Source organism: Cyprinus carpio, chromosome B16, assembly GCF_018340385.1.
Source record: "Cyprinus carpio isolate SPL01 chromosome B16, ASM1834038v1, whole genome shotgun sequence".
In the NCBI taxonomy this organism is placed as follows: Eukaryota; Metazoa; Chordata; class Actinopteri; order Cypriniformes; family Cyprinidae; genus Cyprinus; species Cyprinus carpio.
Genome location: NC_056612.1, coordinates 8,628,689 through 8,653,365, shown reverse-complemented (window position 1 = coordinate 8,653,365; position 24,677 = coordinate 8,628,689). Strand labels below are relative to the sequence as shown.

Sequence of the window (24,677 nt, the reverse complement as noted above, 5' to 3'; positions counted from 1 at the left end):
GTCTGGAATTTTGTGTGTGGTCTTAAATCAGAATAATTATTTCTAGTGTAGAATTTAATCAGACAGTCCAAATTTGCCGTTAGGTGAATACAGTGTGTTCAGTTAGCAACTGTGGTGTGGGGCTCCCTCAGCTGCTGGACTCAGCTGCTCTGGATCACATTTCACGATCTCGTAGTTTATATGGAACGTCATTTGTAATTTCGAAAAGTATAATTACATAATCATTTAAAGCATTTAAAATGTATGATCGTAAGCTCTATGCAACTAATTAAAGTCCTCATACATTCCGATTTTTTCTGTTGTAACTACTAACTGTAAAGCATACACAAAGCAACGCTATTTAGAACCAATTTATGTAAAAATGTTTCCAACAAAACAGCTTCTTCATTCAAAACACACAACTACGTGATTGACACATGATTTCGCCACTCGCTGAAAGCAGTCAAAAAGGATTGTCCAATGAAATTTGCCCTTATGTCGGAGCCCCGCCCACGCAAAGAGAAACCTAGAGGCGGGATTCTCCCTTAATGGCTTCACCTCATCTTTACACTTCGACAAACTCTTCTCAAAAAGCGGGGAGGCTACTGTAACTACAACGATTTTTAGCATTACACGGATTATCGGTGCTGTATTTGCATGAAGTAGTTGAATGAACTACGTTTATTAAGGCCCAAGGTCCGCTTTTCCCCTCATGGTAAGTTGTCCTCGAAACAGATTCCTCTCAGCTGTTGCGAATCTCTTTCAGAGTTGTTGTCACTCTTTAGTTTTCATCCAACGACTGGCCAAAAAAAGTAAGTCCGAGCCAGGAAAAGGGTTGTTTAATGTTTAAGTGATAATTTAAGTGTTACTTTTGTCTTTGTTTAACTCTTTAAGGTGTGGTTGAAGTGTTTGTATCATGGCCTTGATTAAGTTAACGTTAGTCTCCATTGCACGACGGTTATTTGAGTTAAACAGCCCGCTAACCTTTATTTGTTTAGTTTTTATTCAGTCCACCGAAAAAGGCTGTTATTCTGCTATCAGAAACATACCACAGAGGTTAATGTGCAGTTAAAGTGGTTGGTTATTGCTAGTCTGCTAACTACAAACGTCAGATAAAAAGACGCAAATACTAGAGAAAGAGGCAGTCAAGTTCACGAGGTTGCTAAATGTCGTTTTTATTAAGTTAATATTGCAACAGGAACTACAGCCATATCAACAGATTTCAGCTCTGTGTAACAGTGTGAGCTATAAAACACCCCGTTATGTCTGATTTGACACTGTCCAAGAGAAATAACTTTCTCCAGGTTCGTATTAAGTTAAGTTGACGCAGACGTTTACAGATTCATGGCAGTCCTGTTAACATCCAAGTACAGTATGACAGTATTATTTATCACCGGTTTCCTGTAGGAACTCATGATGTGGTCTGTTCACTCTCTTCTGTGTTTTTTTTTTATTTTTATAGGTCACTCCTCATGTGGTGAAGCCCTGTGTCAATGAGTCACAAAGACATGGAGAACTTCCAAAACATTGAGGATGAGCCGTTTCCCAGCTTCCTTTCGAACGCCTCGCTGGGCAGTAGCGGCCGCAACACTCTCGGCAACGTGACACTGGGCTCTACGCTCGGGATGCCCATGGCCGCCTCTACCGTTGCTAAAATTAGACCTCCAGTAGACAACAGGTGGGTGACTCCTGCATGTAATCTCATGAATATTGTGATTGCGTGTCTGCCCTAACTAGGGGAGAATGCTGACTTCCTCGGTTTCTTTGGTGAATCTTTGAAAAGTGTCATTTCATCTCTTTTGGTCCAAAAATTATAAAGTTCATTGTGCCTGCCAGATTTGATTTTCCTCAGTTGTTTGAGTGATTTCCTCTATATATTGCTTTGTAAAACTCCAGATTTTTATTTCACTTGGTTTAACCATAGCATCTGTCTTTGTGTCATGCCCCCCGACCTATTATCTCATCATCATAACCTCATTATCTAATCTCAGAATTGTCTGAGCTTCTTGGAACAAGGAGAAGTCCTAATGCACATTTACTGGAACATATTTAAATATTTTACACATTCTTGTTCATTAGTTAGTGCTTATTTTCCCTCTTGCTTACAAATAAGCTGTGTACATTGAAGGGCTATTCTGAGTTAAATGTAACACTTACAAACTGCATTATTTACGCCTTACTGCAATTGAAATGGTAATTGAGCAATTACTTGAGACATGAAGATCTTCAGCAAGTCATTACTCTTTCTTTTGAGATTACGAGTGTGAAAATGGCACTTATTGTTTGAATTTCACTATGAATTTTATTGTTCAGGAGTGTATTGTTTTTTGAGTATCATATTGGTTTATATTGGAGAATGTGGAGCTCACACTTGAATTTCGTTATAAAAGAATTTGAAAGTTCAGACTTTTTCATATTAAAGTTAAAAAGCCCACAGCTTATTGTAATTATTGTATGAGAGACATGCTACAAATAATGTTTAGTGAAGTTTTGTTCACGCATCAACTTAAAACAACCTAAAAGATCTCTGTTCATCAAAACAAAGATCGACCCTAACCTGAACCTAAAAGTGTAACTTTGATCATTATGTTTGGACTAAAGTTGTAAGTCTAAGGAACAAAAATGTGCAAAATCACACGAAGTAATCGCTCAAAAAAACTAGGAAAATTAAAAATGGTCACGCAACCTAAGACAGCCCCAAAGTTGTTATTTCAAAGCGCAGGAACATTTATTTTATATGTGAGTTGTTGGTCAAAACACTGGTGCTTTATTTTATTGATTGGTTGGTAAGAAATTTTGAGATTGAAAAGGTTCGCTAGGCTAGCTCATGTAGGTTCAGGTCACATATGTTTTACTTGTATTGCTGTTAATTTTGTCTGTGTGCATTGGAAGTATTGTGTTATTTGAGAGTCCTTTTTATCTTTTACAGAGTAACTGATATCCAAGCATCATATTTAGAGGATGGGCAGTTTTCACTCATGCGTTCCCAGGGGTCAGATGGAGGCAGGGAAAAATTTGTTCTCAGCCTCAAAGAAGATTTGTAAGTGTTCAGTAGTTGTTAATTATTTTTTCTTGTCTGTAAGCCGGTTACAAATCAGTGTGACCTTCAATAATTTTCCGGTTAATTTTTTTGTGCTTGTACTACTTAGTTATTGTGCTTATAATAGTTATAGGCTATTTGCTCTAGTATAAATAATCAGTCGATATTTACCGCAACTTCTCTCTTTGACTTTTTCTTAAAACGGCTTTGCATCGGCGCATCTTGTCTGCACTACAAGAGCCGCTGCATGCTGTGATACAAGACTTTTGCTCGCGTTTCGGTACAGTTGACGGAGTTGTCACTTGCCTAATTGGGTCATTGTTGCATCGTCACAAAAATGTATTATTTATTTGCACGTCTTTTAAGCCATTCGGTACTTGCGCGCTCCAGAGGTGGTGCGCAGTCACATCCAAAGTGTGTTTGTGCATATATAAAGCTGCCTTGTGAGTACCAAATTGAGTTTGGTACCAAACAAGCTCAGTAAAACCCTGCATGGACCTCAAACATATGCCCGAGTCCAGCCCTTGTCTGACAGATTATCAGAATTATCGGCCTGAGTCCGACCGGAGCCCGTATCTTTTTTTCCTCTTTCTCTCTTCCCCAATTACACAGCTGCTGTCGCAGCCATTAAAATAGTTCAGTTTCATTTTTAATGGCAAAGTGGTTATTTATTTTTGTTTCTTTATTAAGTTAATTTAGAATTATGTTTGGAACATTTTTTTTTTTTTTTTTTTTTTTATAGTAACGACCAAGTGGCCAGCGGCAGACAGCGAGTTAATCATAGCCAATGTTTGATCTGTTTAGCCTTCTCAAATCACCACCACCTGACTAAATCTATAAAATCTATATAAAAATACTTAAAAAAAAAAGCATAACACAACATTAGTTTAAATGGTTAACCTTGATAAATGTGTGCTATTAGATGTGTATTCAATTGTTTGTGCGGAGAGTGGAAGCTAAAGGGCGATTTGCAGGACATAGAGTTGCCAGCGCAATCACTTGCGTTTTTTTTTCTTAGTGGAAACAACAGTCATTTTTGCTCATAAAGGTAATAGTAATACATCATTCGGAACTGTTAAGGGTCTACTTTTATTCGTGTGCACTCACAGTATCAGCATACATTGTGTGTATTATTTTTTTATTTTTATTTATTTAATTTTTTTAGAAGACAGTCAGGATTTAATTTGTGGTGTTTTTGTTTTGAGCTGAAGTTCTTTTTTAAAATGAAATGAAACTCAGCGAATATTTTATTTCCCCTGGTCCCGACACATTCATCATGATAATTACTTGCTGGGGTTTTGCGGCAAGCTTTATTGTGAGCGCTTTAATGCGAGACTCTTCCAGCACTCACTGCTGCTGGCGGGACACTAAACACCACCCGAGCCGCTTTTGACAGTCGCGGTAGCATGGTCTCCTGTTGTTTCCACCAGCACGGCAAATCCTTTTCATCACCATAATATTTGATGGATATCTAAAATATAAAAATAAGGAGGAAGTCTAAAACAAGCCCAATGTCCGGTCCGCATCTGAACTGTGAAGTGAAAATTGTCCCAAAGCCGTAAATAAGTTGGGGCCTGTCAGGCTTGGGCTGAAATGCAGGGCTCTAATTAGCATAGCTTGTTGCGGTAAAGCTGCAAAAATACACACAAACTGACATAAAAATGGCCATCCTGGCGAGTATCCTCATAAGCACTGTTGTTTATTCGTTAAGTGAATGTAAACAGTTGTGAAAGAGAAAAGTTTCCAAAACGAAATTCAGATCCTGATTTAAACTGAGTTAAATGATAATATTCAGTGATGTGATATGCTGTCTGTGTGGAGTATAATGTCTGGCACAGTTGCAGCTTGTACTTATTACTAAAACAAGAAAGCAAACACGTAGCGTTAATAGTCAATTAATTAAATTAGTCATTTAGTTAACATATGCTATGATCATTTGAACAGATTTCTATTCTTATTGTAAAATAATGGAACATTAGGTCATGAATATTGTCTCATGTCAAGGAAATTTATTGGTAAAAATGTGTACGAGCCCTGTCTTCAGCTTTTGAGTTTTTAATAAGTAATGTGTAATGTAATGTTCATGTGACTTCAGCTATTTTGTCTTGTTTTCCTTCATTAAGTTATGTAGTTTTGAATTTTAACATTTCATTGGCCAGATCTGGATTATTAGAAAAACCTGTGTTGCTTGACTGAGTGTGTTCTTTCATTACTTTATTTATTTATTTATTTATTTATTTACTTTGTGTAGAGACAATGTAGGTGACTTCCTTGCTGCAAATCGGTTCTCTGACCTGCTGGTGAATGTTAATTTGGATGAAACAGAATCTGCTTCTGTTTCCAAAACATCATCAGGAGGGGTGGCTGCTCCTCTTGTGTCAGGTTCTGTTCCTCATCGGACTGCTGGTATGTAATCCGTTTTCCCTATTTTTATTTAATTAAGGCTTGTTGTTCTTAATTTTATGGTAAAGCTAACTGTCTAACTGATAATGCATGATCAGCAATTATTTACAAAATAGGGAATAACGTATAAACTGAGAAATATATTTTGAAATGTATGTTTTATCTTTCCTTAGACCTCTCAACTGGTCTTCTGTCATTCTCTCATATTGGAGACAAAGATACGTTGGCAGCTCAGGTAATTTTTGTACTCATTGACACTCATTATGTTTTATCCTGTAAAGTCTGGCATGAAATAACAGTCAGAAAAACTATATCATATCTATATTTTCAGAAAGTAAGATGACATTCTAAATTATCAAATCTGAAAAGATTTGATAATTTAGAGGCCTTAGAAATGTGCATATCAAATATCGTATGGCAGGGTTAAGCTTTCTTTTGTTCTTAGGCCACTCTGCTCCCAGTGACGATGGAGGAAGAGGAGGGTTCCACCAGTGAAGGGACAGACAGTGAAAGGTGCAGTGGCAGCATCACCAGCTTCCTGGCCAATGAGAAACTAATGTCTCTGGACAGCATGAACAGTGATATGACAGGTTGGTTACATTTTTTTTTAAATTTAATTTTATTATATGTTCCTAAAGAATAAGCTCTAAAGAACCAAGGTAAGCCAGGCGATAATTGATTTAAATGAACTTTTTGTCCTCTAGATGATGACATTGATGTGAACCAGCTCCAGGATGAGGAACTAGAGCTGTATTTCAATAAGCTGATGCCACCTGCAATGCAGAGAGGCCGAGTAGAAGGACAAGAAATCCCTGTTGTGAGTTCTCTCTTGCTGTTTGTTTACCAAAGCTTACCTTTTTGTTTTTTGCTTTTTAATGGTATGATCTGTTCCTGTTGTAGGAGTTACCCTCCAGTTCATCTCAACCCCACTCCACTGAACCAGAAAGGAACAGACACCATGATGACTATGACCTAGTATGAGTTAATGTTCCTAAAGTCAAAATAAAATCAAAATGAACCTCATTTACTTTCTTAATGCATGCACATTTCACACATGCATATTGTTACAATGAAAAAAATGCATTCTAGTCTCTCTCTCTCTCTCTCTCTCTCTCTCTCTATACATATAAATATTAATATATTTATCTTATATACATCTTTTTCTTAGATATATACATGCATGTGTTTGTATAAACACAGTACACTCTCATATATTATGTAAACAAAAACTTATTTTGGATGTGATTAATCGTGATTAATTGTTTGACAGCACCTTTATATATAAAATATATAATTTTTGTGTTCTGAAACTTTTCGGCTAATGTTTGCTTTTACTGTGTCACACTACAGAGGGACTTTCACATGCCTGATGTGCGTCTGGCTGCCACAGGTATGGATTCTTGTCCTGCAAGTGATGAAGAGGATACAGAGGATGAACTAGAAGCTTCACAGAACCGGGGCAGAGCAAGATTCCTCCTACCCAGCACCTCCAGACAACCGGTTAGTCTTGAGCTGCTTTCTGCTTTTATTGTTATCTGTGCTTTTAATTTTTGCCCTATTTTTTTTTATTTTTGTAATTTTTGTAATTTCAGTTATTTGTATATGGTCAGGTTGGGGAAAGCCATCGGCCCCATTTTCGACCAGGTTTGGAAGGAGGAAGCTCTGATGATGAGCTACAGATGGGAGGGAGGAACCCTGACGCCAGGACAGGGATTGAGCACCGCCGCTCAGCAGAGGGACAGGTCATCAACTCGCCTCTTACTGGTAAAGGGGTGTTTATTAAATAAAATTTTATTTTACATAATTAGGGTTTTTGGTTTAAACATTTAACCTGGGTTTCACAGACAAGGCTTAAGCCTAGTCCCAAACTAAAACTTAATTCTGAGCTGTTTCAACTGAAAGAAACTTGCACTGATTGATCTTACAATATATCAATGTCTTTATTTTGCCTCAAGATGGACACCAGTAATGTTTTTTTATAAGGCATGTTTATAAAAATTACTTATATGTCCTAATTGAACTATGACCTAATCCTGGTTTAGTCTAAGCCCTTGTTTGTGAAACCAGGCCTTAGACTTGCAGGAACTAAGTCTTATCACTGTTTCTCTGTGCCATCAGGTGACGGAGGAGGAGGAGACGGGAGTAGTGGCAGTGATGAGGAAGGAAATGGAGGCATATCTACCATTCCTTTGCCTCCAACCACAGTCCAGAGCACCTATGATGTTCTTCGTGGTCTTGGCATCGTGGGTGGAAGTGGTCAGATGGGAGATGATGATCAGCTTCAATCTTTACTCAGCAGATCAGACATGATTACGCATGGCCAGGTAATGTTAGTGTCATATGAGCAATTGATAATGATCAGTGTAAAATCGTATCTTTTTAATCAACAGGAACGTGCCATTCGGATTTGGGGTAACTTGCTTTAAAATGGGAAGGTTAGATAGCTTCAAAGTTAGACTACAAGTTAACTATTATAGCTTACTGCATACATATGATCATCTCTTAAAACGCTTTGAGGATCATTCAAAATGTGTATGTATGTTATTGTTTAATTTTATTCTTTTTATTTATGTGTGTGTGTTAGCATATCCTAGCATAATTATACAATTACAGATTGTATTTTAGTTTCTTTTTGATCTCTTCAGATGGGTGATCGTGTTGGTCCAGTTGGCACAGGGGAGGCTGGTCATGCTACTGTGGCATCTGGACCTGCCAGTCGATGCCCAGTTAATTGGAGCATGAGTCTGGATCGACAAGAGGCTCTTGTAAGTCTTTGTCCGTATTTTTTGCTGTAGCAAAAATTGTTGATGGTACCTTTAACACTTTTTCCCTTAACAGGATGCAATGGATAACACAGCAGAAGTTCACCTGGATTCTGTATACTTGAGGGCAGGTGCTGGTCATAACCCTCAGGACATTTCTTCTACAGTTAGCCCCTTCCTTCAGGGCACCCAGGGCAGTTTTCACCTCTCTCAGATACTTCAGGAATCTCATAATAAAACCGAACAAGGGATCGACCTGGGCCACACTGTGGATCTCGGTGCCCTGGGCTTGCGTGGTGGCCCTTGTGGGGATTCTCCAGTTCTCAATAAGCAGCAGAGCACCAGCAGTAAAGATGATCAACCTGGAGAATCTCTGGATGCTAGGTACCTTTGCCAGAGCTTTGATGAGAATCATGAGGAACATGATATTTGGAATCACCAGCCAGACAATGTGGAGCGTGAGCTACAGCAAGGTAACTTTTTTACAGCAAGGTCTTTTTTCGATTTCTAATGTAGTGGTCAATGGGTTTCTCTGACATTTGTAGTATTACATGAAGTATTAAAAATAGTATTTGTATTTTATGATTTAGAAATTAATGTTAAATATTTCCTTAGGTGCAAACGCCGCTCACAGTGTGGTCTACCAGAATGAAGAGGGAAAGTGGGTCACTGATTTGGCCTATTACTCTTCCTTCGAGAAGGAAATGGAGGCCAATATGCCTGAGGAAGTTGCTATGCAGTTTCAGTCTGAAGATTTTCTTGCTGGAAGTAAGTGAAATGTTCTCATGCAGAAAATATTCTCCTCCTTAATGAAAATTTGATTTTGGGTGTACCATTTCTCAGTTGAATCAACCTCATGTCGACTTTCTTCTGCAGAACATGCAAAAATGGGGCATTTTTGAAGGTTGTCACTTTTTTTAATTAAATGAAAGTGAATGCAGAATAAAAATCGGCAATCAATCAATGGCCAGAGCATGTCACAAGCAATACCTATGCATTGTAATTAGGGGTGCAGCAGTTTCGGTATGTGCTATGTTTCGGGAAAAAACTATATTGTCAAATAAAACAAAATAAGAACAAATAAACTAACTACAAGCAACAGCACAAATAAATATAGCAAAGATACAAATAAACGGTGCTTTTCAGGTTTTTAGGTAGCTCTAACATTATGTACAGAAATTGAATAAAGTAATAAAATGTAAAAATATAGCTGCAAGCAGCAATTACCGGGTTCAAGCACTTTAAGGCCTTTATTGCATCTAAGCTGTTATGGTCTAGGCCAACCTGAAACTTTGGACTGACATTACAACACATCCATGATGAAGAATCTTGCAACACGCACATACTCAACCTGAAATGAATGGGCTTAAGTATAATACTTAATGCAAAGTAAGCATACTTACCCATGCAAACACATTTTGTTGTAAATATAGAGATTTAAAGTAAATGATAGGTAACAAAATGCTTACTGTAAGTCTTCTCTTTATAATGCAATTTAAGTCTCACTGTAATCTAGGCATGGGCCAATTACAGGTTTCAAGGTATATAAATTTTTCAAAACCACTGATATTTTCCATTATACCGTTCCTGCGGTATGTGCTGTTTTCCATGTCTCCTCAATGACTGAAAGAGTAGGACTCCCTCAGACTGAGTGCAGTGTAGAGAGTAACACTGACCACTCCTCCTCTTGTTGGTGTGAGCGAGCGGTCAGTCATGTGTGTGTAGGATGGCCAACTTAAGGCCCGGATACACTTCACATTCAATGTACCTTTCCGTCTCGCGCACAGCCGCGTCTACACAGCTTTCAAAAGTATACTCAACTGCAGATGAGCGCGGACGGATGAGCTCGACACATGATGACGTGTAGTATAATTCCACAAAGCTTGTCAGAACATTCTGTTTTTGCCTCAAATTGGGTTATTATTAAATCAAATTATGTATGATTGTTATTATATAACTAAATGATATGAAATGATATATGTATGTGAATTATAAAATTAAATAACTTTAATTACAGATTTACGTTAAAGATGTCAGTGTTTATTTTTTTTTCTTTTTAGTAAACAAATCAAAGAAAAGATCAGAGAGAATACATAGTGACGTAGACGTGGGGGTGTGTTAGAATGAGCCATTTTAGGGGGTGTGGTTGACTCTTAACTTTTATAAAGAAAATCTCTTTGGCTTTGAGACTTTAGTCTTTGCAACTTTACAGATCTTCTTTATGCACCAAGAGCTTGTAACACTCCAAAGAGAAAGGACAAATTTAAATCACATCATATGATATCATATATTCTACACTTTTCTTTGTTTTGACCAAAGGATTCCTATTATATAAAATTTGAGTCCACAACAAGCGGTTTAGGAGATATGAGCGATTTCACGTTTTTGTTCGCTTAATATTTGCAGACATTCTGAGATGCGGGTTCACACGCTTTGGATGAGCACATGCACAGATCTTCTCACTGCGAACACGAGTTTGTGTCTTCTGGCTCTTTAATATTTAAACTGGCAAGGCTTAAATGAGTTTAGTTTAAACACAGATAGCAACGTGTGCTGTTCAGGTCTCACCTGCACTCTCAAAACGTGATGACGGCATTAATGACAGTTCTTCCAGCATACAACACTCGCATTGAACAAAGAGGGATTGGTTTGTCCACAGGTTTTTTTTTTCTCATCGCTCTTGTTGTAATGTATTGAGAAGCCAGAATGCGTATCATCAACAGAAACATGCATTAGCCGAACACTTTCTGTTTTACGTGTTATAAATAACAAACCATATTACAGATGCATTGTCAGATTTAAGTTGAACCACGGTCCTAGTGCGTGCTGAACCGTGTGTGGAGAACCGTATGGTCTCTTTTTACAGAGAACCGTTGCACCCCTATTTGTAATTGTCTGGCAGTTATTTAGTTTCTCATGTTGTTTGACTGGTGAAAGGCAGTCATGTGTGTTTGTAACATTAAGGTGAGTAAATTGACACATTGAATGAGTTAATACATTAATTTAATTCATTGCTTTCATTGCATAATATTGTATAACCTTAGGCCAGGCCATGGACAAGATAATTGAGGATCAGGAGGAGTTTGAAAAGGAGCACCAGTTTATGCAGGTATGACTGGTTCCCAGGTATTTTGAGTTCAACCAACCTAGATCCTAGAACCCAGAAGTTTATTGTACACAAATGCTCTTAGATGTGATTCAGCAACCAAAAATGTGTTTTTCTTTTGCCTTCTGGTAGGAAGAGCAGATTCAAGCTGTAAATATGAGTGAAGTGCTGGGAGACACATCTTGGAAAGTCCCAAGTGGTAGCAACATCCTCATGAGGGCCTCCCAGGTCTCATCTGAATTTGAGCCTGGGAACCAAAGTTATCTGCGTATTTCACTGGGGGAGTTTTTTCAGAGGCGCTCTGAAGCTCTGGGGTGCCTTGGGAGCAGTGAAGAGGACAATGTTAAAAGGGTGAGGACTCTATCCCTAAGAAGATAACATCTTCAACCTCAAAGTTGTCTCATTTGGAGCACTCTGTGTGCTACACAAATGACTCTAGCCATGTGAAGTGCACTAGCAACCTGATCACAATTACAAAACCGTTTCTGTAGATCAGATTAGTATGGCACTAGCAACACAAATATTGTGAGATCACTTCCCATGATATGCATGAACTCAGTGTGGGTCTTGAATGCAAAGCAAGTCAATGCTGGTATCAAATTTGGCCAGACAATACATTAACAACCTTCCTATCAGAAATGTGTCTTGAATGCCGTAGAGCAGAGGCATTCAGTTCTGTTCCTGGAAGGTCAACGTCAAGCCGAGTTAAGCTCAAACCTGCCCAAACACACTTGCCTGGATGTTTCTAGTAATTCTGAAGACATTAATTTGCTGTTTCGAATGTTTAATTATTATTACAGCTAAACTGATGGAAGGTAGCCCTTCACAACCAAGCTTAAATGATATTTATTCAACCATTTATTTGTTTTTTAGCCATCTTTTGGATACTTCATTACATCCCCTGAGAAGAGGAAACCTGTTGCATTACTTCGACCCTCAGATATGTTCTCCAGAGGAAGCTCCATCAACAATGAGACAGTTCCGCAAAGTGATGCTGATGAGACACTTAATCCAGGTGCGTACGACATACTCGTTAGTTATTTATTTAATAATTATTTTTTTCTTACAAGTCATTTTGATGTCCTTTATGTGATCTACAGATGATCTAGATAAGACTCTTGAGCCCAACACAGCTGAAGCTACACATGAGAATAATGTGCAAACGCAAACAACTGAGGGACAGGTTTCCCAGGTATTGATTAGCATTTAGCTTTGGACTGCTGCCACACAGTCTTTTAAAGATTTGCAAAAATGTTGACACTTTTTGTCTAATTTGATTAGATGTCTGCACAATATGGAGATAAGGAGAGTTCTGGCCATTCAGAATCACCCAACTCCAGCAGCAATCTTCTGCTCAGCATCAGTACAATTGCATCTGCAATTGCTGATGCCTCCATCAGCTCAGATCCAGCACAGCTTGCTGCCATGATCATGGAGCTGTCCAAACGGAGCCGCTCTAAAAGCCGTCAGCAAGTAACAGAAGAGTCGATTATGAGTTCTGTCTCTGTAGCAGCCTCAAATCAAAATGGTCTGTTGGAGGATCTGCAGAAGACCACATCAGTGGGTGACCTTAGTACTCCTGACATGGAGAAATATCTGAAGAGGGCTGAGGTCTCAGGTAGCGACAGTGATGGATCCACCTCACAGTCCTGCTTGGACATCCTCACTTTGGCTGATAGTTTGGCCAGTTCTAACAAGCTGACTCGACAGCAGTTAGCGTCTCTGGAAAATGGATCCATCCATAAAAATGAAGAGCGTTCAGTTATGGAAGAACAAGCAGTAGGCAAAAAAATTCTAAATCTGGCAGGTAATTCGTCTAAACAAACAGAAGGTACTTATGTTGTGTCACCAAATCCAAGGTCAGATGTCAAACGAAGTGCAATTCCTCGACCCAAGTCGAGCAGTTTACCAACCGCTACTGCGCATCCAGCCAAAAGATCTTTAGTTTCTGGGCAGTCATCATCATCTTCCACATCCTTCAAATCTGGCATTGAGAAAAACAAAAATGCAGCACCTTCCACCAATAAAAGTGTCCCTGAATCCAAGATCAAAATAGGAATGGCTCGACCACAAGTGGCCAGCACTTCCACCACAGGTAACCGCCGCTCTCTGAAAGGTGAAGGGACCAAGTCAACTCCTGTTTTTGCCCCAAAGACCTCACCTGGCCTTCGCCGTTCAGAAGTATCATCGTTGAAGAGCTCCCCACACAAACCCAAGACAACAGGAGGCCGGACCGACAAACCTGCCATTAACCAGGCACGATCACCCAGAAGCCCTAAAGCCACTCAGTCAGTTTCAAAAGAGAAAATTGCAGCTGTTGATTGTCAGGATTCCCTGCCAACAACACAGGAAAAATTTGGTATCTCTTTTCTTTTTCTTTTTAAACAAATACAAAACCAGCAGCATAACCGTTTTAGCATGTTAAAAATCAGCATGAAGTGTTGCTTAATGAACATCATGCAAGCTTCAGAAAATTAGGGACATCAACTTTATTTACTACTTTTTCTTGAAGGCTCACCTGAGAGCAGTGTCCCTGGTGTTGTGGAGGTCACCCATTGTAATTTCAGACCATCCACTTCCCCTCTTACTCACTCCAGTCCAAGCAAGACCTCCATTCCAAGTGGATATGGGTAAAATTTGTTTCTGAACATCATATCTAACAGAATTGCATATTTCCTTTTTTGTGATGTAAGCCACTTTTATTTGTGAGGAGGGGAGATGATTCTTATTTGTTACTTATTTTTTAATGATTGATTATTGTTAATCCACCGTAAGTTATTGTGTTATTTTAAATATCTTTGTGGTTAAGTACATGAATAAATAATGGCCTGGTTTGACACTTATCCTTGTGTTTTGGAAATAGAGAGATGTCTCCATGTTCCCCTAGTAGTGGAAAGGCTCAGAGGAGTCCTGCTGGCGATCCAGGTTCCCCTCAGTCCCATTGTTCAAGCCCATCTCTCAGTAGACTGACTTATCTTTCCATTAATGAGAACACTTGCATGCCCACCCCTGATCATCACCATAAGGTGAGTGTTTAACCCCATTTTAGTTCTATGTGGATTACATTATAAACCAATTAGCTATATAGGAAGTAAATTTGTTGCTATTCCTCAAAAGCCTGAAGTTTTATAATTGATGCTAGAGCTGGGCGATAAAACTATAATGATCATTATTGTACTATGAATTATGAAACAATATCACTTATTAGAAATTGCAGAAACTAAAGGTATTTTTGTTAAAAAATGCCTAAAAAGGGTAAAAATTTCATTCAAAAACGAAGTCTTTTACTTGGAGGCCTTTCCCCTTTAATTGGCGGTGCAAAAGTCACCCCAACCCCTGTGCACACCAGTACAGTAAAGCTATAGTTTGGTTTGCACAGATTAGAGCTTCCTCTATATCTAGATTTATCTTAAGACTGTTTTGATTATTGTAACACTATAAGACATTTTAAGAGAGATTGTGTTGTTGTGAGTAATATAGTTTATCTAAAAATAAGATGTCTTATGCCTTACATTTTTGTTCTATATCCATATGACATAAAAAAAGAAGTTTTTAGGCAGAGTGATGCATCAGTCAGTCAGTTAATTTTTCATGCATATCAAATATAATGCAAATATTTATTTGTATTGTATAAACAATAATTGTGTAGTAGTAATGTAAATGACATTTTTAAAAACTGAAGTGATAACCTTGTTTTACTTATTAGTTAGAATATGCATTACTATTTTAACTAATTGCAAAAGCTGAATAATCAATCTTATCCTACTGATTAATCTGTGAAATAATAAAAAAAAATAAAAGAAATAAAAAATTTGAAGTCCATGTTGCTTGACCATTATTTGATATTGATAGTAATGCTGTTGATTTACTTTATGGTTTGAATGTACAGATGAATCTCTTTTATTATTCTCCAGAAAAACACCTCGATGGCTCTAAGCACCACTATAATCAGAGCCAGTCCAACTCCTCCAGTGGAACCGTTTGATAATGTAAATGTTCGGAGTTCTTCAAAGAGTCCAGAGCCTCTTTATCACTCTGAAATTCCAGGCCTCAACAAAAAGACCTCTGAACTGGGCTCACATAGCCAAAGTGACTTCCGTAAAGACTATGAAAATGAATACTCTAAGAGCAACCGCCAGTCTGAGCCTGGACCGAGGTTGTACACTCAAGCGGATTCTGGGTACTCTAGCAAGCTGAACATTCAGCATCCATCTGGGACAGCCTCAGAACAGGCACACCAAGTGTTGCATCATGTCTTGGGGTCTGGATCTTGTTTTGGGGCTGCGGATGACTTGACACATGGGTCAGTACCCAGCTACACCTCCCAGGGTGCAATGACAAACCTTCCTAACCACCTAACAGGGCGGTGCTGCTTTAGTTCCCAACTGGCACAGCAGTATCTGAGCTCAGAGGGGCCTCTACATGCTCCTCCCTATCAGATTGGAGGACCATCTGGTTTGTATGGAGTATCAGCTTCAGTGCCTGCTGGAAACCCATCTATGGGACATATGCATGTACCTGGGCATACAAGTCTTCAGTCTGGTTATCTGAACTCCGGTCAACAACATCCACCTCAGTATCCAGTCAGCAAGACCTGTGGACAGCCAAGTGTTGGGTCATGGGCTGCACGAGATCTTGCAGACCTTAGAAGTAAGTGGAAAAAATGTAATTTATTTTAAAGATATTGGTGGTACAAAGGAAATTTGTTAACAGAGAAAAAAAAATGTTTTTCTTCAGTTCAAGTGATGGTTCCAAATGAGCTGAAGTTTCCTAGTTCTTGCTGTGTGGGAATTGCCTCTCAGACGTCCCTCAACATCTTCAACCCTTCTGAGCGCTGGCAGCAAGTTTCAATCTCTATCACAAGCCTATCCATTGATGGAGAGAAGGTTCGAAATCTATCTGATGTAGTCTAGATCAGTGGTTATCAACAATCTGGCCTCAGCACACTTCCTCAAAATGACTTAAATTTTATAAAATAATACAAAACAAGCTTTAAAATATTTGCGCACAGCCAAAAATCTTAACTTATGTATTTCACTTTCTCAACATCTAAGGTTTTTTTTTTTTTTTTTTTTTTAATAATAAGATTTTTGCTGTCAGTGGGGGGGGCCTAGCGGTCTGAAAGGTTGAGAACCACTGGTCTAATGGAGACATGTCTTATTCATTCAGTCCACTTTTGTGTGCAGTATTGTAATTGTCATTTCATTACAGATGGAGTCTATCCCATTCCAGTGGCTGATAGTAAAGAATAAGACCATAATTGGACCCAAATGTACAGAAGAACAGAGGGTTTTATTTATAGCACCAAGGGCTGGACTGTATCAGTATACTCTCAGTGTGTCATCCTGGCCTGCGTCTGCAGAGTCAGAGACTGTGGTGCATGCAGAAGTCTTTGCTAAGAAAGTGGTGCTGATCGCTGTGGCTGAGAACCCTGTGATCGAGGTTAGAGTTCCCTTTGTCCCTGTTGCCAGTTTCAGAGCTCTAAAACTGCATGTAATTTTATTTTATTTTATTTTTTTATGCACAGGATTAATAGTATGACAGTTTTATCCTTGAAATTTGTTAATTTTTCTTTAGGTTTCTTTTAGAAGTTACGTTTAATCCATGTGAAATGTGCAAAAATAAAGAAAGCTTTTTTCGTTCTTTTTACTGAATAGGTTGATGTTGGAAAGACAGGCTGTCTGGACTTTGGGGACATGCCGGGGGGCAGTACCAAGGCCCTGCTGCTCAAGCTGGTCAACAGGACTCATGCAACTGTGCCTATTCGACTAGTTATCAGTGCGGTCAGTGAGATCTGTCTGTTTGGATTTGAAAAATATGTTGACCTTAGTTGTGTATGATGTATCTCTGTATGTGTATGAGACTTCTGACTGTAAGCTTAGGCCTCATCCAATGGCACATTGAACAAATTCAAGGACAAAGGTTTCGTCTCCCACAGAATGCATCAGCATGGCATTGTTTCAGCTTCTCTAAGAGCCCAGTTGCCATGACCACGGATGGTTCCCTTCATACTGGCTCAAGTCTGACCTCGCTTTCAACTTCATCAGTCATAAACCATGTGCTGCATGCCAGTTATGCAGAGGTGAATATTTCTTCAAATTACTTTCTGATTTGATGGCAGTTTTGACTGTTTAAATAATTTTTTATTCTTTCTTCAGAATCAAGAAAGCTTCTTGGTGTGGGTTCATTTCAGTGCACCTCAGAAGTACATTTCAAGTTCAGGTATGCATGTAAACCTTAACAATAATACAGGTTGAACATTTCTCAACTGGTGTCTAGTTTTATGTTAGTATCATTGAGATACTATTCTAGTTTTAGATATATTTTGATTTTTAAACTGCCCTCTATACAGCAAAATGGATCTGAACATGAGATGCTGTATTTTTTTGATGCAGGTGAGTTGGGGCCAGCTGATGAATACAGTGCACGGGTGGATATTGAGGTGGACAGTCCAGGCCCCAGTCATGTGATTCAGAGTGTAGCCCTGAGGGCAAGGTCAGGCACTCCCAGAGTGCATGCACCCAAAGACCTACAGGTAATGGATAAAATATGTCGCTACACTTGGCTTTTTAAGGTTTTATCTTTTTATTAATTTATTGATTATTTACTTGCTTAATGTTGCTTATTTACTACCTTAATATCTGTACAGACGGTGTGTCTTCAGGCTCCTTTGGGGCAGACAGCCAAGCAGACACTTCCTTTAAAGAATGCAGGCAACATTGATGTTCTACTCCGACTAAAGGTACCTGATCCTGAGCTTTACTTTTTAACACAATTGTATATTTCATACATTGACTATAAATAACCTAGAATGTGCCTGACATCAACACCACAGTGTTAATCTATGCAGCTTAGCCTTTGCTGTGGATTCACTCATTGTCTTTCTGGCTATTTTTCAGATTACTGATGGAGACAGCTGTTTTACTGTGAGGCCAGAGGAACTGACTCTGAAAGCTGGAGAGGAGCAGGGTGTAGTGGTCTCCTTCACTGCACAGGACAAACAGAAACTCAGGGAGAGGCATGTTCACTCAGATTGATTCAACAGATTGTATTTTTATGCCTTTTTGTTTGCATCTTAGGTTTTTATTTTTTACTTGTATTAACTGGTCTACTGTTCAGATTGTCTGAAATCTAGTTTGACTGGAAGTTTTACGTATCATCAAGGCTGAGAAAAAAAAAAACAGCACTGCAGACAAGTAGCTAAATGTCATTAGTGCGGTTTTCCATGTTCCTGGAATAAATATTATTTCGTTGCTTTTTAAAAATGTGTTTGGCCAATCAGTGTGCACTGGTAGTTCCTATAGAACTGTTTTAAACCCTACTCTGAAGTATGAGCTAATTCTGTTACCCCAAATGGAGTTCCTAGAACTAAATGTGTTCCTGTTTCCTATAGTGTGAAAATGCCAAAAAGCATGTACTTCCCCCAGTAGTTCTAGGAAGGTTCCTCTGGTGTGAAAGCCCCTAATGTTGTACTTTCGAGTAACATTTAATTTCTTTTCTCAGCATGTTGACGATTTTGGTTCTACCCAGCGGACCTCAGTATGAGGTGATGCTGAAAGGAGAGATGATCCAAGGAGTTTCTGGGAGAGTAGTTTCTGCTGCGTTATCACAGGCTGAGGTCCCACCCATCCTCTCCAACAAACAGTTCATGGCATGGGGAGGGGTTACCCTGGGCAGAGCAGTGTGAGTTTACAAAGCCATAGAAACTGCCATTCATGAAAATGAATTGGATGGAGATGATGCTTTTGTGTTTGTAGGCAACAGAAACTGGTGCTAAGGAACAATTCACCCACTACATCACAGCAACTCAGATTGCTCATTAGGGGCCAAGACCAAGACGGTTTCCAGGTAAGCTACCACATTGAGAAATGTAGTTTTAGACACTGAGATCTATAATATATGGAGCTCCTAAGGTTACATGATGACGAAAGAATATGAAGTGTTGTAAAAATGATTACTAATTGTTATGAAATACTTTATAGTAGTATTTTGCCATGTGAGTAATCATAGGTAATGTATAAATATGCATTTCTGTCCCAAGATTGATGTAGGTACAGCAATTGTGAGCAGCTAGCCAACCAGTTCATTGGTTTTGTAGAGCCATTGGCAGTATATTCACATCTGTCTATCCATTTATCCTTTCACCCACTTGTGTGTTTCTGTGAATCTCAATCCTGCAGCTGCAGAGCTCATTTGGCCCAGATGAGCGACTGACACGTAACAGAGAGCTGTCAATCAAACCCAAAGAGGATGTGACTGTTCATCTGCTCTTTGCTCCCACCCGTGTTGCATCCATGCTGGCCAAACTGGAGATCAAGCAGTCTGCTGCACGTGCCTCCCAGCCTGGGGTCAAGTTCACTGTGAGTTCATTATTAAAAATGCCTCATAAACAGTAATACTGTTGTAAATACTAGAGGTCGACAGATAGTGGATTTTGCCGATACCCATTAATTAACCGATAATTTTTAAAATGGATACTGAACAAAAACTAAAATAGTGCTTTATTAAAAAAAAATAGTACTGAACCATACTAGTAGTAGTAATAATAATAAAATTAATAATAATAGTAATATTAAATGTTGAAATTAACACACTTAAACAATACACGGCTTTCATTAATCTTAATGTTACAAATGGACTCTTATTTTTAAAGTGTTACCAATTTATTTCAACAGTCATGCTTAAAGATGCACATTTTTAAATATATACACAAAGGCCATAGCATTTAAATTATATACATATGGATATTGTATGTATACTCTCACACTTAAACTGCTTCTATTCTTGAACTCATGATGATTATCTAATCAAAATAAAGTTTTTGAGAACTCACCGGTATCATGCGTCACGTTCAGCTTAAGCAGCAGTCTAAAACCGTTTATTTAATCATCAAACGGACACAAGTTTACTTCAAGAATGAACAATGAGGCATAGATGAGTTTGAAGTTCAGTGTTTAAAAAACAAGGCAAATGGAAAGAGAAAGGCTGATCTATATTATAGCTCTATAAATGAAGCAAACAGACTTTATTAGAGCTACAGAAAGACAAACTTTTTGCTGAAAATGCACAATACACAATTCATTATGTACTGTGCATTAACAACAATTGGGGATAAATAGAATTTAATTTAGTGGAAAACTGTGAATGGCGCTCTGTGGCACTGCAGGATTTTCTGTTGGCTGCATTTAAATCTGCGTCTGAAGTTTCTCGCTCTGTTCAGCATGCAGTATCATGTGTAAAAAAAAATAAATAGCACATGCTGTCAGTGATTTCAACCAGGAGGCTGCTCTCGAACTGTATAATGACTACAGACCCTTCTCCAGCAATGGACACAACCCGAAAAACTATCGTGAATGGATTTTTGCCGATAACCGTTAGTTCCAGCAATCAACTATCTGTGCAGATTAATCGGCAAAACCGATACATCATTGACTTCTAGTTAATACTTGGTGTTACATTTTAGCGTTGTGTTCTCAGATCCCTCTGTCAGGCTATGGCGGCACGAGTAACGTGATCCTGGAGGAGCTGAGGAAGCGTTCTGAAGGCTATGTGGCCACGCTGAGTGGAGTGCAGGCAGGACGTGTCAGTAAGCTCTGTGTGTGCGTGCGAAACACGGGTTCACGTGCTGCTTTCGTGAAAGCAGTACCCTACAGCAATCTTCAAAATCGAGCTGTCATGGATTCAGCCGTTATTAGCTTGTCCCCTTCACAGTTTGTCCTGAAAGAGCGAACACAGGAGGTGAGCCAAGTGCATGTTGTTTTGTTTGTTTTGTAATGACTGTATATGCTTGGAAGATTTATCAGTGCTGTTTCTGCAGGTGATCACAATAGCGATGAAGGCTTCACGCAGAGAGCAAGCTCTCTGTCAGTCTGGGGCAGCTCTTCTTGCCACTGTCTGCCTCTTCTGTGGGGACGAGGTCTCTCGACAACAGTTCAGGAAGTCAGTGGCAGTTCTCATTTGACTTGAATTCTCAGCTTAAATAAGAATATTTTAAAACATTTTAGTGTTAAAATGGGAACTTATTTCTTTTTTACGTTTCTCAACAAAAATCTTTTCTATTTAGTATTTTATATAATGTCTGAGAATTTTTTTTGAAAAAAATAAAAAGATCTGTAACTTGATGTCTGAATCAAAAATAGGCAGATGACATGTTTGAGTCATCTATGTACTTTTGCAGTTAAAAAGTATAAATAAAGTATACTTTCTAAGAGCCCTCTATCTTTTCAATTGAACAAAGTATGTAAAACAAACAAAAGAAAAGTTTTGCGTGTAGCCATGCATGTATGTTCACCATAGACTCTTTTTAGAAATTAAATACAATTACTAGTATATTGTTCCCACTTACCAGCTAGAGATATAACCTCCCTGATATTCTTATTAAATGTGAACTTAATCTGTGAGAGGACGGTTCAGTGTATTTTTACACATTCTGTGATGTGAAAACACATTTTGTAATTTTGTTGTTTTTAAATCTCTTTTCAAGTTACTACAAATCAAACCAGAAGCAGGGAATAAAGTACTATCTGAGAACAGCTTATTGAAAAGTATCCCCTTTGATGAAATGTTCCTTGGAGAGGACCAGGTTCAGGAGGGTAAGATGGCGAGGATTTGCTCAAAATTAATTAGTTGAATCAATTAACTGACCTTGATTGTGGCTTTATTTGTTTTTAGCCTATGATCTGCCTCAAAGGCCAAATGAAGCCCAGATTTTCTATGGCAACATGAACAAAGTTATGCTGTCGCTGTTCGGCACTATGGAAATGTCCGACTCTGGAGAGAGTGACCACATGGAGTCCGTCAGACCTTCACAACGGCTCACCTCTGAATCAGACAGGTAAACATCCTCAATGAACAACATACTAAACAGAAACGAATGCTTTCAGATTTCAGCATGCTGATGAAGTTAATGTGTAGTTCTCTACTCAGCGGTTTGGGGTCATCGGGCCGCTACATCAGTAATGCTTCCCTGGATGTGCTACCAGTCAAAGGTCCTCCATTAAATCCATCAGAACCTGTACTGAAACGAACAGAGATGAACATAGAGAACACCTGGAGCATCAAGCCTGAACAGCTGGTTCTCACTGCACCCACTATCAGTAAGACACATTCGAGTTTAAAAATTTGATATTAAAAATGACCTCAGGTGGTTTAATGAAAGTTGTTTGAGTCAAGTCTGCAAGTGAATGCTTCCCTCTCCAAATGTTGTCTTCTGCTTGTTTGTTTGCAGACAGTGTGGCTGACACCAGGCATGTGCAGATACTAAACCGCTCAAACAGAGAGCTGAGCTTTGAGCTGTCCTGGCCGGCACACTGCCTTACCATCACCCCACAGCATGGAGTCATTGAACCTCAGTACGAGACTTGCATATAAATAAACATCGGGAAAATCACTGACTTCACATTTTGTTCTCATTTTTAATTGAAAGTACATGGCTTATAGAAATGTTTAACATGTAACAATCTATAAGCATATTTTGTTTTCTCTTTTTTTCAGGAGCCACTTGCAAATCCTCATCAGTCCCAATCCTTCTCTTGCAAGCAAATCGTCCATGCTGCCCTGGAGTGGACAGATCTATGTACAGTGTGATAATCAACAGAAGGTATTCATTTCTGGAGATTTGTGCGTTATGTCTGACTGAAGAGGGAATGTACAAGTTTTTTAGGATTGTAGACATGGTTTCTAGTTCATAACATGCTGTTGAATTTGCAGTATTGAACTTTCATATGGCACAACACAGTCCATTTTTTTTTTTTTTTTTTTTTTTTTTGGGGGGTGGTGGGTGGGGGGGTATTCCAAAGAAACTCAGATTATGTGAATTCTTCTGTACAAGATAGAGATAGACAAAGTGCTGTTCAAAAGTTTGGGATCAGTAGATTTTTTTTATATATTTTTTTTTTTCTTATGTACATCAAGGCTGGATTTATTTGCGCAAAAAAGTTTTGAAATCTTACTGCAATTTAAAATAAGTTTTCTGTTTTAATGTACTTTAAAATTAGTGCTAAATGATTAATCTCATCCAAAATAAATTTTTCTATATATATATATACGCAGTACACATATATAAAATTGAAAATTATATAGAAAATATTTACATGTGTATATACATTTATATTTTATTTATATATATATATATATATATATATATATATATATATATATATATATATATATATATATATATATATATATATATATAAATAAAATGTGTATTGATGTGAAGTAAGGTTAGACAGTAAGCGCTATGGGATGCAAGACAATTTTTGTGTAAAAAAAAAATAAAGTAAAAAAAGAAAATGTAAACAACATTTTTCTTAAATTTATACATGCATGTGTTTGTAGTAATTATATACATAATTAATATACACAAATACTATGTAAACAAACTTTCATTCTGGATGTGATTAATCGTGATTCATCATTTGACAGCACTATTTAAAATGTAATGTATTCCTGTGAAGCAAAGCAGAATTTTGAGTCTGCAGTGTCACATGAGCTTCCTGAAATCATTCTAATATGCTTATTTATCATCAATGTTGTGATGGTCAGTAGATTACTTTTTTTGTTGTTGTTGTTGTTTTTTTGAATGCTTTGAAGTTAAAAAACGGTGTTTATTCAAAATATAATTTTTTGTTACAATGTACACTAATCAAAAGTGTGGGGTCATGTGACACTGAAGCCTGGAGTAATGGCTGATGAAAATTCAGTGCTGCATCACAGAAATAAATAATATTTTAAAGCACAGTATATTAAAATTGAAAACCAATATTAGAAATTGCAATATTATTTTACAATATTACTGTTTCTGAATTTTTGATCAAATAAATACAGACTTGATGAGCATAAGAGACTCCCTTAAAAACATTAAAAATCTTACTGATTCCAAACTTTTGAATGACAGTGTAGGTGAAAATGAACGCTTTCTGTAACGCCCATCCTTATGTTTCTTTCTCTAAAGTCCATTAAAGTTCAGATCCGGCAAGATCTGGCCATGGATGTTTCTGCCACTAGCTGCGCCATGGACCGCTCGTTACGCCCACTGCCACCTCAGGCTGAGACCCCTGTAGTACCAGGACAGAAACCTCAGAGCAGCAGCACCCAGCCTCAGGTTGAGATCAAGAACCGAACGCTGGTCTTCCCTTCCACTGCCTCTGGAGAATCCTCAGGTAAGTACAGAACCTGTCAACTGAATATTTTATTTGTACAGTAACAAAATAGGATTCTGAAATTGTGGCCTATTAGAATGTAAAAGGAAAACAATTGTTTTCTTTGTGCAGAATGTTCTCTGGAGCTGGAGAATCATGGAGAGGAGGTCAGATGGTACCTCTCTTCATTTGCTCCTCCGTATGTAAAGGTGTGTGATGTCGGCGGATATTTGATTTTTAAGATT

The 24,677-nt window shown here is 38.3% G+C and overlaps 1 protein-coding gene across 1 annotated transcript; it reads left to right on the top strand.

Annotated features, from left to right (window-relative positions):
* Nucleotides 1-484: 484 nt before the first annotated feature.
* Nucleotides 485-24,677, top strand: LOC109076095 (centrosomal protein of 192 kDa-like; the record flags this gene model as incomplete). The annotated part of the gene is made up of 42 exons (XM_042741876.1): nucleotides 485-694; nucleotides 1,442-1,657; nucleotides 2,909-3,019; nucleotides 5,271-5,425; nucleotides 5,596-5,657; nucleotides 5,868-6,012; nucleotides 6,127-6,239; nucleotides 6,323-6,397; nucleotides 6,773-6,922; nucleotides 7,015-7,186; nucleotides 7,541-7,746; nucleotides 8,068-8,187; nucleotides 8,261-8,657; nucleotides 8,800-8,952; nucleotides 11,229-11,293; nucleotides 11,423-11,641; nucleotides 12,164-12,305; nucleotides 12,391-12,482; nucleotides 12,572-13,649; nucleotides 13,803-13,920; nucleotides 14,154-14,316; nucleotides 15,205-15,940; nucleotides 16,028-16,176; nucleotides 16,502-16,732; nucleotides 16,948-17,073; nucleotides 17,229-17,372; nucleotides 17,449-17,512; nucleotides 17,686-17,825; nucleotides 17,940-18,032; nucleotides 18,190-18,308; nucleotides 18,794-18,973; nucleotides 19,048-19,138; nucleotides 19,471-19,650; nucleotides 20,768-21,028; nucleotides 21,108-21,229; nucleotides 21,773-21,882; nucleotides 21,962-22,124; nucleotides 22,217-22,386; nucleotides 22,518-22,641; nucleotides 22,784-22,889; nucleotides 24,246-24,453; nucleotides 24,565-24,677. Coding segments are annotated over exons 2-42 (7,551 nt in total), but the record flags the coding sequence as incomplete, so codon positions are not given.